General features: G+C 45.2%; 1 protein-coding gene across 1 annotated transcript in view; it reads right to left on the bottom strand.

Moving 5' to 3' along the window:
- MANBA (mannosidase beta) overlaps positions 1-14,304 on the bottom strand; it is a 127,923-nt gene that overhangs the window by 9,457 nt on the left and 104,162 nt on the right. Inside the window, exons 14-15 of the mRNA XM_029076539.2 lie at positions 9,839-10,003; positions 4,741-4,885 (exon numbers count right to left, since the gene is read on the bottom strand). Of these exons, the coding sequence (XP_028932372.1) occupies positions 4,741-4,885; positions 9,839-10,003 (310 nt within the window). The remainder of the gene's footprint in view (positions 1-4,740; positions 4,886-9,838; positions 10,004-14,304) is intronic.

Below are 14,304 nucleotides of genomic sequence, written 5' to 3'. Positions count from 1 at the left end.
TAAGGCATCAAAACTCAGCACTGGCCAAGGATGGAAAACTCTTGGTTCTGTCACCCGGTGTGACCTTCTCTGTGCTTCAGAATCCTTCCCCTTATAACAAGAATGATGATGCGAGAAGCCTGTTGGAGCTCCTCAATCCCAGAAGTGGAGGTGAAAGCTGAGAGGTCACAATTCATATTTATTGAGCGCTTAGCATGTTGAAAGCAATCGTATTTGTTGAGACTATGACAGTGTCCAACCTGATTGAACTGTATCTACCCCAGTGCTCAGTACAGTGCCTTGCACACAGTAAGTACTTAACATATACCATATAAGTATTACTATTACTGAGCACTTACTGTTTTTGCACAGCACTGTTTAAGCACTTGGGAGAGTATAATATCACAAGGTTGGTAGACACATTACCTGCTCACAAAAAGCTTACAGTCTACATGGGGAGTCAGACATTAATGTAAACAAACTGGTGGATAAGCCACAGGCCTGGGAATAGGAAGAACCTGTATTCTAGTCCTGGCTTTGCCACTTGTCTGCTACGTGACCTTGGGTAAATCACTTAACTTCTTTGTGACTCATTCCCTCATCTGAAAAATGGGGATTAATAATAATAATAATAATAATAATAATGATAATAATGGTATTCGTTTAGCATTTACTATGTGCCAAGCACTGTTCTGAAGTGCTGGGGGGTATATAAAGTAATCAAGTTGTCCCATTTGAGGCTCACAGTCTTAATTCCCATTTTACAGATGAGGTAACTGAGGCACCGAGAAGTTCAGTGACTTGCCCAAAGTCACAAAGCTGACAAGTGGCGGAGCTGGGATTAGAACCCATGACCTAGTGGTGGTATTTGTTAAGCGCTTACTATGTGCAGAGCACTGTTCTAAGCGCTGGGGGAGATACAGGGTCATCAGGTTGTCCCACAGGAGGCTCACAGTTAATCCCCATTTTACAGATGAGGTAACTGAGGCACCGAGAAGTTAAGTGATTTGCCCACAGTCACACAGCTGACCAGTAGCAGAGCTGGGATTAGAACCCATGACCTCTGACTCCCAAGCCCAGGCTCTTTCCACTGACTCCCAAGCCCATGTTCTTTCCACTGAGCCACACTGCTTCTGTGAGCCCTACGTGGGACATGGATTGTGTCCAATCTGATTACTTTATACCTACCCCAGAGCTTAGAACAGTGCCTGGCACACAGTAAGCGCTTAACAAATACCACAAAAAAAATTACCGATATTTACACTGGATACTGCCTGGCACACAGTAAGCGCTTAACAAATACCACAAACAAAATTACCGACATTTACACTGGATACTGCTAGAGCACTACACTAAGGAATTGGGAAAGTACATTATGATAAAGTTGGAAGACACGTTTCCTGCCCACAAAAAACTTCTAGAGAGGACGAGACAATGTTAATATGAATAAATGATATATTTGCACGGAAGTGCTTCAGGGCTGCAGGAGGGGTGTGCAAAAATCCAAATGCGACGGCAGTAAAGAAGGGAGTGGGTAAAACGGATTAGCTTGTTTCTAGGCACAGAGTAAGCACTTAACAAATAACATTTTTAAAAAAAGGAAATGAAGGAAGGGAAGGTTTCTTGGAGGTGAGTTTTATAAGGCTCTGAAGGTAGAGAGAGGGATGCTCTGCCACATATGAAAGGGGAGGTAGTTACAGGCTACAGGTAGGACGTGGGCAAAGGATCGAGGGCGAGTTAGACGAGACTGAGGTAGAGCGAGCGGGGTGGCATTAGAAGTGTGAAATGAGCGGGCTGGGTTGGAGTAGGAAATCACGGACGTGAGGTAGGAGGGGGAAAGGTTACTGAGTGCTTTAAAGTCTTTGGTGAGGAGTTACTGTTCGATGTGAGGTTGAATGGGCAACAACTGGAGGCCCTTGAGGAGTAGGAAAAAATGGACTGAACGGTTCTGTAGAAGAATAATCCGGGGAGCAGACTGAACTATGGACTGGAGCGAGGAGAGACAGGAAGCAAGGGAGGTCAGGAAGTAAGCTGATGCGGAAATCAAGGTGGGATAAGAGAAGTGCTTGGATCAGCCTGGGAGCAATCTGGAGTGAGAGGAAAGGGAGGATTTTAGTAGAAGGTGGAGGCGGAAATTCTGGTCAATGCCAGTAATGAGTACTCACTGGATCCAAAGATCATCTAGACTATTAAGTTTTTGCATTGACACTCCCACCTGATCATTTTAAGTCAAAAAAGAGGGCAAGTACATCTTCTACAGTCTGATGAGGATTTGAAGAAATTTTCAAGGTTATGAAATTCATACCACTTTATCTGTTGGTAGCTGCAGCCGGAGCCAAGAGGGGACCTAACTTTCTGTAGTGGTTTTATGGTATTTGTTAAGTGCTTATGATGTGTTAAGCACCCTTCTAAGTGCTGATTAGATAATTAGTTAATTAGGTCAGACTCAGCCCCCATCCCACACGGACCTCACAGTCTAAGTAGGTGGGAGAACAGGTATTGAATTCCCATTTTGCATTTTGAGAAAACAGAGGCACCAAAAAATTAAGTGACTTGCCAAAGGTCACACAGCATTTAAGTGGTGGAGTCTGGATTAGAAGCCAGGTCCTCTGGCTTTTACACCTGAGCTTTAACCACTAGGTCACACTGCTTCCCACACACTGCTCTATGGACCTGGAAGGAAAACATAACAATAATAATATAATAACAATAATAATAAAGTTCTTTTTTTTTGGAACTTACTACATGCTAAGCACTAGAGTAGATACAGAAAAATCAGATCAGCCTCAATCCCTGTCCCAATTAGGGTTCATAGTTTAAGGAGCTGGGAGAACAGGTATGGAATCCCCATGTGACAGATGAGAAACTGAGGACAGGGAAGTGATTTATCTAAGGTCACCCTACAGGCAAGTAGCAAAGCCAGATTTAGCCTCTACCTCCTAGGCCATGACGACTCTCCAACTTGTAATCACCACTCATCCCTTTTTTGTAAATTCAGGGAATAACAGAACTCTTTTTTTGTTTTTTTTTAACACTGGACAGAACTTAACAGAGCAGGAATTCTGCATAAAGAGTGTGTCTGTGTGTACATATATACCTGCCTCTCGTGTTGGAGACGTTCCTGATGGAGGCCCTAAAAAAATACCGTTGATACTGACTGATCTTGCCACTCACCCCAAGGAGACTAAACGGCTCTCACACACCAAAAAATGTTTTTCCCTCCCAATTTAAAATGTTCAATCTAATTGGGTCTTTGATTTCTCTCATTTTCAAGAGAATCTCGTGATGGGTCCTATTCATCTTATCAAAGTTTTACATCTACTTCAATCCAGAGTGCTCTGCAAAGAAGGGATAATTAAAAGCCAGGCCAAATGCAAATTAAGATGAATTTCTCCTAACCAAGGGACTACCTCTTTTCAGAGTTTTACCACGGCCTTTATGATAACCTGATGCAAATGTTTTTTTTAATGCATTTTGATTTTTTTCTAAGAAAAATAATGCCATTCCCCCAAGAAATGGGGGGGAAATTACAGCACAGAAAGTGATTACGTGGGCGGGAAACCTGCCCAGAAATGACTGACAAGAAGCCCATTTCCCTTTTTTGATATGCGATAGTCTGTCAAGTGCTTAAAAATATGCACTTAGGGAATTTTTTAAAAGCAGAAGTTTTTCTAGAGTTCAAGTTTGGCCTTGGAGCCTGGTCTACAAAGTCCAGAGTGAGAAGAGAGAAGCCAGGGTAAATTTTTGCCTCATACTGGACAAGGGGCTTCATGCATCTATAGCTAGGCCCCACAGCCCCAAGCACTGCTCTACCTTGAGCACAACGTGAGCTCGTTGTGGGCAGGGATGCGTCTGTTTGTTGCTGTAGTATACTCTCCCAGGTGCTTTCTTTGCACTCAGTAAGCGCTCAAAAAATACAATTGAATGAACGAATGAATCTAGTGCACCAACAACCCCTCGCCATCCCCATCGATCAACGCTGTGCCCCCGTCCACTCCCCCTCCCTCATTTCCAAGGCTGAAAGTGGTTTTTAATGTGTAATTGCAGAAAGGAACAGAGATAGTATTTCTTGGGCAGGTATGGACCAAATAATCAGTAAGACAAAAGACAATAACTTGACACCGCTAGGATGAGACGTCCACCCATATGGGACTCTTGACTGCTTCCCCTCACCGATGTCAGGCAGACAGAGAGGCGTAGGATGAGGATGCTGCCCAGAGACCACCCCCGATTCGGGCGACGAAGGGTGTTTGGGTCACCCGCTCCAGAGAATTCCTTAGTTCTTCCTCGACAACCCCAAATTCCGGAGTGCACCACTTCCCTCTCAGGAAGCGGCCTTTACCTCGGGAGTGCCTCGGGAGGCCAGAAAGCACGAAGGGAGGGAGAGAGGGAGGGAAGGGGGAAAAGGCTTCGTGTAGATGAAGTACCCTCTTTTCCAAAGGGCCTCCAAATCCGGCAAGATTTAGAGGAAAAGAGTCAGGAAAAGAGTCAGGTCCTCCTAATAACAATAATAATAATTATGGTATTTAAGCACTTACTATGTGCCAAGCACTGTTCTAAGCACTGGCGTAGATATTAGTACAGTGCTCTGCACATAGTAAGTGCTCAATAAATACTATTGAATGAATGAATGAATATTGAATGAAGGAATGAATATAAGATAATCAGGTTGTCCTAAGTGGGGCTCAGAGTCTTAATCCCCTCCTGGTGCCCAGAGGCCCACCTCTGGTTTCGGCCAGTCATGCTTCCCGAAAGGCTTACCTATGGAAGCCCATGAAGGAGCCTGCCAGATGTCATTAAGTTGCCAGAAGAGCGCTCCCATGGTGCGCCCCTCCCCATCCACTAGCTCGCTTTGGCTGCGCCGGTAGAACTCTGTTTCCATCTTCACGCACTGGGCCTGCATCACCTGAGTTGGTGGAGAAGACCGAAGGCGCATGGCGGCGTTACTGTGGCTGAAGGCCAGGAAAGCAGCTCCCCTTGATTCCGCCTCCAGCTCCAGCGGCTGAACCACATGCTATGAACTGTGAGCCCTTTGAGGGCCGGGTCGAATTGTCACCTGTATACCCTGTCCCAGCCTTCGGTACAGTACCGCGAACACATAAGTGCCAAACTGACACTTGGCAAATTGATGATATAAATTTACCTTTTGGGATCGGGTGACTGCCGGACGTACCTGAAGCCACCCCTTTCTTCCCACGGTCACTTTCACCCCAGAAGCAGCTTGATCTAGTGGAAAGAGTCCAGATCTGGGAGTCAGAGAGCCTGCATTCTAATCCCAGCTCCGCCACCTGCCTGCTGGATGATCCTGGACAAGCTCCTTCACTTCTCTGGGCCTCAGTTTCCTCAACTGTAAATGGGTGATTCAATACCCATTCTTTATATTTTTTATGGTATTTGTTGAGCGCTTACTATGTGCCAGGTGCTGTACTAAGCGTTGGGGTAGAAAGGAGCTAATCAAGTTAGACACAGTCCCTGCCCCACACAGGGCTCACACTATTAACCCCCACTTGACAGATGGGGTAACTGAGCCACAGAGAACTGAAGTGATCTACCCAAGGTCACACTGCAGCCAAGTGACAGAGCCGGGATTAGAAGGTCCTTCTGACTTCTGGGGCCGTGCTCTATCCACTTTCTTCTATTTAGGTTTTGAACCCCATGTGGGAGAGGGTCTGTGACCGACACGATTAATTTGTATCTACCTCAACGCTTAGAACAGCACTGAGCACATAGTAAGCACTAAAATATCATGCTTAAATAGCCTGCACCACTGTCAATGAGGAGTGTTGGCTCTCAGTGTGGAGGTGGAGGGACTGAGGAAGGGCTTCCTGACCAGTATGGCGTAGTGGATAGAGCATGGGCCTGGGAGTTGGAAGGTCATGAGTTCCAATCCCCATTCCGCCACCAGTCTGCTGTGTGATCTAGGGCAAATCACTTCTCTAGGCCTCTGTTACCTAATCTGTAAGATGAAGAGTGTGAGCCCCATGTACGACAGCGACTGTATCCAATCTAACTCGTATCTACCCCAGCCCTTAGAACAGTGCCGAGCACAGAGTGAACGCTTACCAAGTATCAATAGTATTATTATTACCCCTGCAGGGCACAGTGCGGGCGGGCCAATCTTCACTCCACTGGCCCTGTCCCTAACCTCCTGGGAGCCAGAAAACCACCCACCTAGTGTGAGGCAGAGAGAGATCCCTTCTCTCTGGGGTCCAGGGAGTTCATTCATTCATTCGTTCACATTATCTGTTGAGCACTTATTATGTGCAGAGCACTGTACTAAGCGCTTGGAGTGTACAATTCGGTACCAGATTCTCATTGCTAGATACCCCGGGGCCCACCAGGGGGAGCCACTGTATCCAGGGACTAGCATACACTTTGCCCTACCAGCAGAATCCTGGGCTATAGCATCACAACTTTTCCGGATTATTTCCTGAACACCAAACACCCACCAAGGGCAAGAAAAACCCAGGCAATCTGCTCTTTCTCCAACATGGATAGGTGCTACTAGAGTGGAGGTATTCCCTCCCCCCTCCCAACAAACCTGGAACGTCTACTGACTCTGTTGCAGGATACTCTCCCAAGCGCTTAGTAGAACGCGGTGCACACAGTAAATGCGCAGGAAATAGCACCGATTAATATCAATGTGGGGACTTTATATAATTTCCTCACTACATTGCCAGCCCCTTCAATTAAATCATGAACTTGATTTAAAGGTCTTTAATTTTATGTTCTGTTCATTCTCATTGTAATTACGCTGCTTAATATATGGTCTTTGGGCATAGCCAGGGGCCTTCACCACTGTATGCAACACAAACTGTAATTTACTAAATATCTTCATGCTTGCTTTAATTACTAAATTACCAAAGTAACTTGGATCACAATCCTACAAAATAACTCTTGGGTTTATTTCTTTTAAAAGGGACGACAGACCTGATTATTTCTAAATGCATTATTTTACTATTACTGAGCTGTCATTTTGAATGTTCTAGAACTTATCGGTTTGGTTGTAGAAGCTTTTACCTAGAATTTTACTGACAATATAGACAGGTGGGTGTGGAAGGCTCCTATTTTTGATAAACAGATGAAATAATGTTGTTTCTACAAAGTATTAGTGCCTGAAATAGCTCATGTCATCCGGAATTGAACTCAGGGTCAAAATAGGCCCACTGTTTGTTTTTTTAAAAAATTCACCAAACAGGGTATTGAATTAGGGCTGTTCTAACTCACATCCATTATTTTGTACCAGGATAATTCCAGTTTAGAGCCAAAACACATTTCACAATAGTTCTGATTTTCTACAGAGAAACTATTAAAAATTATACGTAACTCCTTTTGCAAATCCGGTTCCCAAATAATGTAGCCCAATGGAAATTAACAAAAAGGAGAGAAGTGATTTGTGTCGATTCCTGGGGGCGGGGAAGGGGATAGGAGGAGAGAGTATAGAATATCATAAAGGACCAGTAATAGAAGGAACGACAGCTGTTGGTGCAAAACAACAGCTGTCCAGCCTCACCCCTCAAACAGAAAGGAATGAGCTGAGAACCCTTCAGGTGAAAAATTAGGTCAGTCAGTTGTATTTATTGAGCGCTTACTGTCTGCAGAGGGCTACTCTAAGCACTTGAGAGAGTACACTATAACAGATCCATTCTCTGCCCACAGTGAGTTTACAGTCTAGAGGGGAAGAAAGACATTACTATACATGAATGAAATTACAGATATGTACATAAGTTTTTGTGGGACTGGGAGACGGGATGAATAAAGGGAGCAAGTCAAAGAGATGCAAAAGGGAGTGGGAGGAGAGGAGAGGAGGGTTTAGTAAGGGAAGCCCTCTTAGAGGAGATGGGCCTTCAATAAGGCTTTGAAGAAGGGGACAGTCAGATATGAAGAGGGAGGGCGTTCCAGGCCAGAGGCAGGACGTGGGCCAGAGGTTGGCGGGGAGCTAGACGAGATTAAGGTACAGTAAGAAGGTCAGCGTTAGCGGAGAGAAGTATGAGGGCTGGGCTATAGTAGGAGAGTAGTGAGGTGAGGTAGGAGGGAGCAAGGGTGCTTTAAAGCTGATGGTAAGGAGTTTCTGTCTGATGCGGAAGTGGATGGGCAACCACTGGAGGTTTTTGAGAAGTGGGGAAACATGGTCTGAACATTTTTGTAGAAAAATGATCCGGGCAGCCGAGTGAAGTAAGGACTGGAGTGGGGAGAGAAAGGAGCCAGGGAGGCCAGCAAGGAGGCAGGGCAGTCAGTAAGGAGGTTGATACAATAATCAAGGTGGGATAGGTCATTTCATTAAGAAATTATATAACCAATGACCTACCGAATGATTCTTAATATCTCCAGTTTGGGTTTGGAACCATTAAAACACATCAGTAGGTTTGAGCACTACTTTTAATTTTTTTTTTCTTGAAATCTTTTTCATCAGATAATTGCAAAAGACGAGCATCTCTACCTCATTAGCCTCCTTTCAGGAAAGGAATCCCACTCTCAAACCCTACCGTCCAACGACTTACACTAACACCGACTCCTGGCCGTCTGAAAGATCAGCACTGTGGCTTTCACCACACAGTACGCAGTACTGCGCACAGTCAGCGCTTAATAAATACGACTGAATGAATTTCAATCCAGAGGCGACTGTAGGGGTGAGAAGACAGGAGGTAGGTGCAGAGTGGACAATTGGTCCCCGAGAAAAACTCAGACTTACTTCAGATCAGCTCAGGCTGAGTACTTTTTTGAAAAACCAGTTTCACCAGGAGATGGACACAGAGGGGTCAAGCCCAGCAAAGAATATGGAAAAGTAAATTGCCACGATTCTGGTCCCCCTCGCTGGATGCTACACTACCTCTCAGAGTCTGAGCATGAAAATAGCTAGGTGACGACGATGATGATGATAATAATAATAATAATGGTATTTGTTAAGCTTTTATTATGTGCCAGGCACTGTACTGGGGTGGATATAAGCAAATCGGGTTGGATACAGTCGCTGTTCAACATGGGGCTCACAGTCTCAAACCCCATTTTGAAAGATGAGGTAACACAGGTACAAAGAAGTGACTTGCCCAAGGTCACACAGCAAACAAGTGGCAGAGCTGAGATTAGAACCCATAACCTTCTGAGTTCCAGGCCTCAGGCCTAGCCACTACGCATGCTGCTTTTCTGAAGGAAACCGGTTTAATGCGAATTAGTCAAGGCCTCCAACCCAAGAGCTTGAATAGCAGTTGGGAGGGAAGGGTTAGCAGCTAAAGAAAACTGTTATAAAATAGAAATGGATTCAAACCAAAATGGATTCAAACCACTGGATTCACTCCCACTAGACACCGTATTGCTGGTAAAACCTCTAAGGGAAGCAGCATGACGAAGTGGTCAGAGCATGAGCCTGGGAGACAGAAGGTCACAGGTTCTAATTCCAGCTCCATCACTTGTCTGCTGGATGACCCTGGGCAAGTCACTTGACTTCTCTGGGCCTCAGTTCCTTCATCTGTAAAATGGGGATGGAGACTGTGAGCCCCTGCGAGACAGGGACTGCGTCCAATCCGATTTGCTTAGTTCAGTGCCCGGCACACGATCAACGTTTAACAAATACCATAATGATGAATTATTATTATTACTACAAACTCATTAACTTTTTGATACCATCAGGCTACTCTGTAATGGAATCTATTTACCCTGCTGCACAGAAGATGGAGGAGGGCAGAAGTTTCCATTTTTAATTTTATCTTGAGTCTGAGGCCCCCCATTAGGTTAATCAAACTTCTGGGAAGTTGAAGAAAACCATCACCTGAAAAGAAGAGCGAGCACATTTCATCTCTAATGGACTTCTGTTACCATAATCTACGAGACCCTGCCTCTTCCACGGCGGGGGCAGCTTTACCTGAGTGATGTAGATGGTGTCTTGAAACCTCTGCAACGGATCTGGGTTTCGAGGAAGCTTGAAGTGAAGAGCAGCCTGATAGAGCATCTGGTCATTACCATTCTTGTGGTGTTGTCGATGGAGTGAAAAATTGCTTTTGTAAGACCAGTCCTCAGCAATCGAGACCTTTAGGAAATAGAGGAGGTCGAGTGAACCAGGAGGGTGTCAGCAGAATATACTGTTCAAAATTCAGAGAATGATGAATGCAAAAATCACCCAAAGAACTGCGAGTCGTCCCCACTGATTCTGAGCATTCTGTTTCCCCACACACGCACCATCTCTTCCTCGGTTTCCAATCTATTTTCCAAACTGTCACCACTAAAAATTGGCAGGAAAATTAAGCTAGAAGCCATAGGCTTACAGAAAGGTATTTAACTGGTCTATTTAAAACATTATAATTAACACTTAAAATGTCTTCTGCCCCACTTTGGGTGGATAAATACACCTCTCCCTCCTCTCTCCACTCGCTCCTCAGACGTGCTCACAAACTATCTCCCCATGGCTGACAGGATAGGATTCACAGCTGTGATCTTGACCTTCAAGGAGCTAAGAGATGTTTGTCTCTCTAGAATTCAGAGCATTGAGAGCACAATGATTGGCAGGCTTCACCCAACTCGGTGAGGAAATAGGGAGGGATTGTGTGTTGTCAACCCCTTACAGGTCAGGTTCCAAAATAAAAAAAGGGCAATTAGCAGATTTTAGTCCCTTGCCACTCATAGACCTAGCCTTACTACCATCCTTTACATTTTTCTGAGTAAATTTTTAAAATGTTCCCTTCCAATATGAATTTACTTAAATTCATCTTCCTTTCTGAAATGACACAACAGTGTCATAGAAAATCGATGATGACGACTCCATGGCAACCCATCTTTTTCAAGCCATCTTATTCACTGTGCCTCATTCTCATTTCTCTCACCACCAACCTGTTGCTCCCACCCTCCCTTCTGCCTGGAACTCCATCCCACTTCACGTTGGGCAGACCGCTGCTCTCCCCATCTTCAAAGTCCGGCTGAAATCCCAGATCCTCCAAGAGGTCTTCCTTGATTAAAGGCTCATTCCCTCCTCCTCTATATTTCCCCAGCTCCTACTGAAACCTAACTTGTCCCCCAAGAATTTACTCACATCCCTTCTTAGCATCCACGTATGCTTCCCCCACCTATAATTCATTTTAATGTCTGTTTCCTTATCATAGCTACTAACTCTTACTATATTCTCCCAAGCTCTCAACAGAGTGCTTTTCACAGAATAAGCACTCAGTAAATACTGCTGATTGATAATTGATTATGTGAACATGGGCAAGTCACTTAACTTGTCTGGGCCTCAGTGACCTCATCTGTAAAATGGGGATTAAGTGTGTGAGCTCCATATGGGACAGGGACCGTGTCCAAACTCATTAACTTCTATCTATCCCAGTGCTTAAAACAGTACTTGGCACACAGTAAGCGCTTAGCAAGTATAGTAATAGTAATAATAATAGAGTTTTTCTTTTTTTATTCTGAACTCTACTCAACCTATTCTTTCATTAAAAAATAAGAAGGTTCTAAAGTCTTTCGTTCTTAAATGGCATGCAAATGAGGCAAAAATCACTTTTATGCCCCTATGGCCATATGAAAAACGGTTGCTATGTTGCGATGCGCTCATATAATTCTCAGAGCCCAAATCTGCACCTGAAAAAACACATCGAGGCATTTTGCATCAGTTAAAATATTTTGGGGATTTTTACCTTCACTTCTGAAAAATTTTGCACCTCTGGGCCAGAGCCAATCAGGTTAACTGGGAAATCTACCACTGGTGATTAGAAAATGAGAAATATATCAATCCTGTGAACATACGCTAAAAGGCCACCAAGACCAATTCCATTAATCTTTCTGGAGAGTAAAAAGCCTTTCCGGTACTGTGACTCAAAGGAACCTAGAAAGGAGGATGATGGATTGGAGATTTGGTGTTGCAGGGCGCATGATAAAGGAAGGAAGAGAAGAGAGAGATGGAGGGAGGGAGAGAGCGAGGATGTCGGAGGAAGGGAGTGGAGAAGAACGCCAGAGGAGGATGAGGGAAGGGGAGAGGGAGGAAGGGGGGAAGGATGCTACAGGAAGGGGGGAGGGGAAGATGATGGAGGAAGAAGGAAGAAGGGAAAAGAAGGGAGGAGAGAAAGTCTTAATACCAAGAATGGCAAGAAGCCCCGATCCTGAGACTGCAGGGCCAAATGAAAACCAGTGTGAAGAAACTCACTGTAAGCTCATTGTGGGCAGGGAACATATCTACCAAGTGATCGATCCAGTGCTTCACACAGGGTAAGTGTGCAATAAATGATTGATTGATTACAGAAGCAGCACGGCATCGTGGATAGAGCACGGGCCTGGGAGTCAGAAAGTCATGAGTCCTAATCCCAGCGCTTAGAACAGCGCTCGGCACATAGCAAGCGCTTAACAAATACCATAATTATTCATCCTAGCTCCGCCACTTGTCTGCTGTGTGATCCTGGGCAAGTAACACTAATAATAAGTGCTTACTGTGAGTCAAGCACTGTTCTAAGCACTGGGGTAGGTACCAGGTAATCAGGTTGTCCCATATGGGGCTCACAGTCTTCATCCCCATTTTACAGATGAAGTAATTGAGGCACAGAGAAGTTAAGTGGCTTGCCCAAGGTCACGGAATTAGAAGCAGGAATTAGAACCCACGTCCTCTGACTCCCAAGCCTGAACTCTTTCCACTAAGCCACACTGCTTCACTTCTCTGGGCCTCAGGTACCTCATTTTCTTCATTTTCTTTGAAAGGACCACATGAGATCAGGGATTGAGAGTGAGACCTTTAGGTGGCTAACACCCAGATCCTTCACCAGCCCCATCGGAACTGGTAACAGAACACCCCCGTCGAGCCCTCATGACCTCAGGACCGAGAAGCAGCATGGCTTAGTGGAAAAAGCACTTGGGAGTCAGAGGTAGTGGGTTCTAATCCCGGCTCCACCGCTGTCTTCTGTGTGACCCTGGGCAAGTCACTTAACTTCTCTGTGCCTCAGTTACCTCATCTGTAAAGTGGGGATTAAGTCTGTAAGGCCTACATGGGACAACCTCATTACCTTGTATCTACCCCAGCGCTCACAACAGTGCTTGGCACATAGTAAGCACTTAATAAATACCATAATTAGTAGTAATCGTAGTAGAAGAAAGGGCACGGGCCCGAGAGTCAGAGGCCCTGGGTTCTCACCCTGGCTCCAACGCTTGCCTGCTGTGTGACCTTGAGCAAGTCCCTTAGAGTCTCTAGGTTTGTTTCATCCATAAAATGGAGATTCAATGTCTGTTCTCGCTCCTGCTTGGACTGTGTCCAATCTGCACAAACTCTACCCCAGCACTTAATACAGTGCTTGGCAAGTAGTAAGCACTTACATACCAGTTATCATCATCATTATTATTACCAAGAATCTTTCAGAGGAATTGACTAAAGTGATGAGGACTCAAAGCACTCAATCCCCTTGCCCCCTCCTACTTCACCTTACTACTCTCCTACTCCAACCCAACCCACACACTTCGCTCCTCTAACCTGCCGGTCTCACCTTCACGACATTGCCAAGATCTGCCCTTTCCTCTCCATACACACTTACGTTAGTAAAATCACTCATCCTATCCCGACTGGATTACTGCATCAGCTTCCTTTTTGATCTCCCAATCTCCTGCCTCTCCCTGCTTCAGTCTATACTTCACTCTGCTGTCCGGATTATCTTTCTACAGAAAGGTTCTGGGCATGTCAACCCCCTCCTCAAAAATCTCCAGTGGTTGCCTATCAACCTCCATATCAAGCAAAAACTCCTCACTATTGGCTTCAAAGCTCTCCATCACCTTACCCCTTCTTACCTCACCTCCCTTCCCTCCTTCTACAGCCCAGCCCGCACACGCCACTCCCCTGGTGCTCACATCCTCAAGGTGCCTTGTTCTCGCCTGTCCCGCCGTCAACCCCTGGCCCCACGTCCTATCTCTGGTCTGGAACACCCTCCCTCCTCCAATCCACCAAACAATCACACTTCCCCTCTTCAAAGCCCTAATGAAGGCTCACCTCCTCCAGGAGGCCTTTCCCAGACTAAGCCCCCCCTTTTCTCAGCTCCCCCTTCCCCATGACCCTAACTCGCTCCCTTTACTCTACTCCCCACCCGTCCCACAGCATTTGTGTATATATATACATATCCATAATTCTATTTATTTATATTAATGCCCGTTTACTTGTTTTGATGTGTATACATATCTATAATTCTATACATTTATATTGATGCTATTGATGCCCGTTTACTTGTTTTGATGTCTCTCTCCCCGCTTCTAGACTGTGAGCCCGTTGTGGGCAGGGACTGTCTCTCTTTGTTGCTGAACTGTACTTTCTAATCGCTTAGGTACAGTGCTCTGCACACAGTAAGTACTCAATAAATATAACTGAATGAATGA

The sequence above is a fragment of the Ornithorhynchus anatinus genome, chromosome 12 (assembly GCF_004115215.2).
Source record: "Ornithorhynchus anatinus isolate Pmale09 chromosome 12, mOrnAna1.pri.v4, whole genome shotgun sequence".
NCBI classification, from domain to species: domain Eukaryota; kingdom Metazoa; phylum Chordata; class Mammalia; order Monotremata; family Ornithorhynchidae; genus Ornithorhynchus; species Ornithorhynchus anatinus.
Note: the sequence above shows the minus strand (reverse complement) of the source record. Positions and strands in the feature narration are given on the sequence as shown.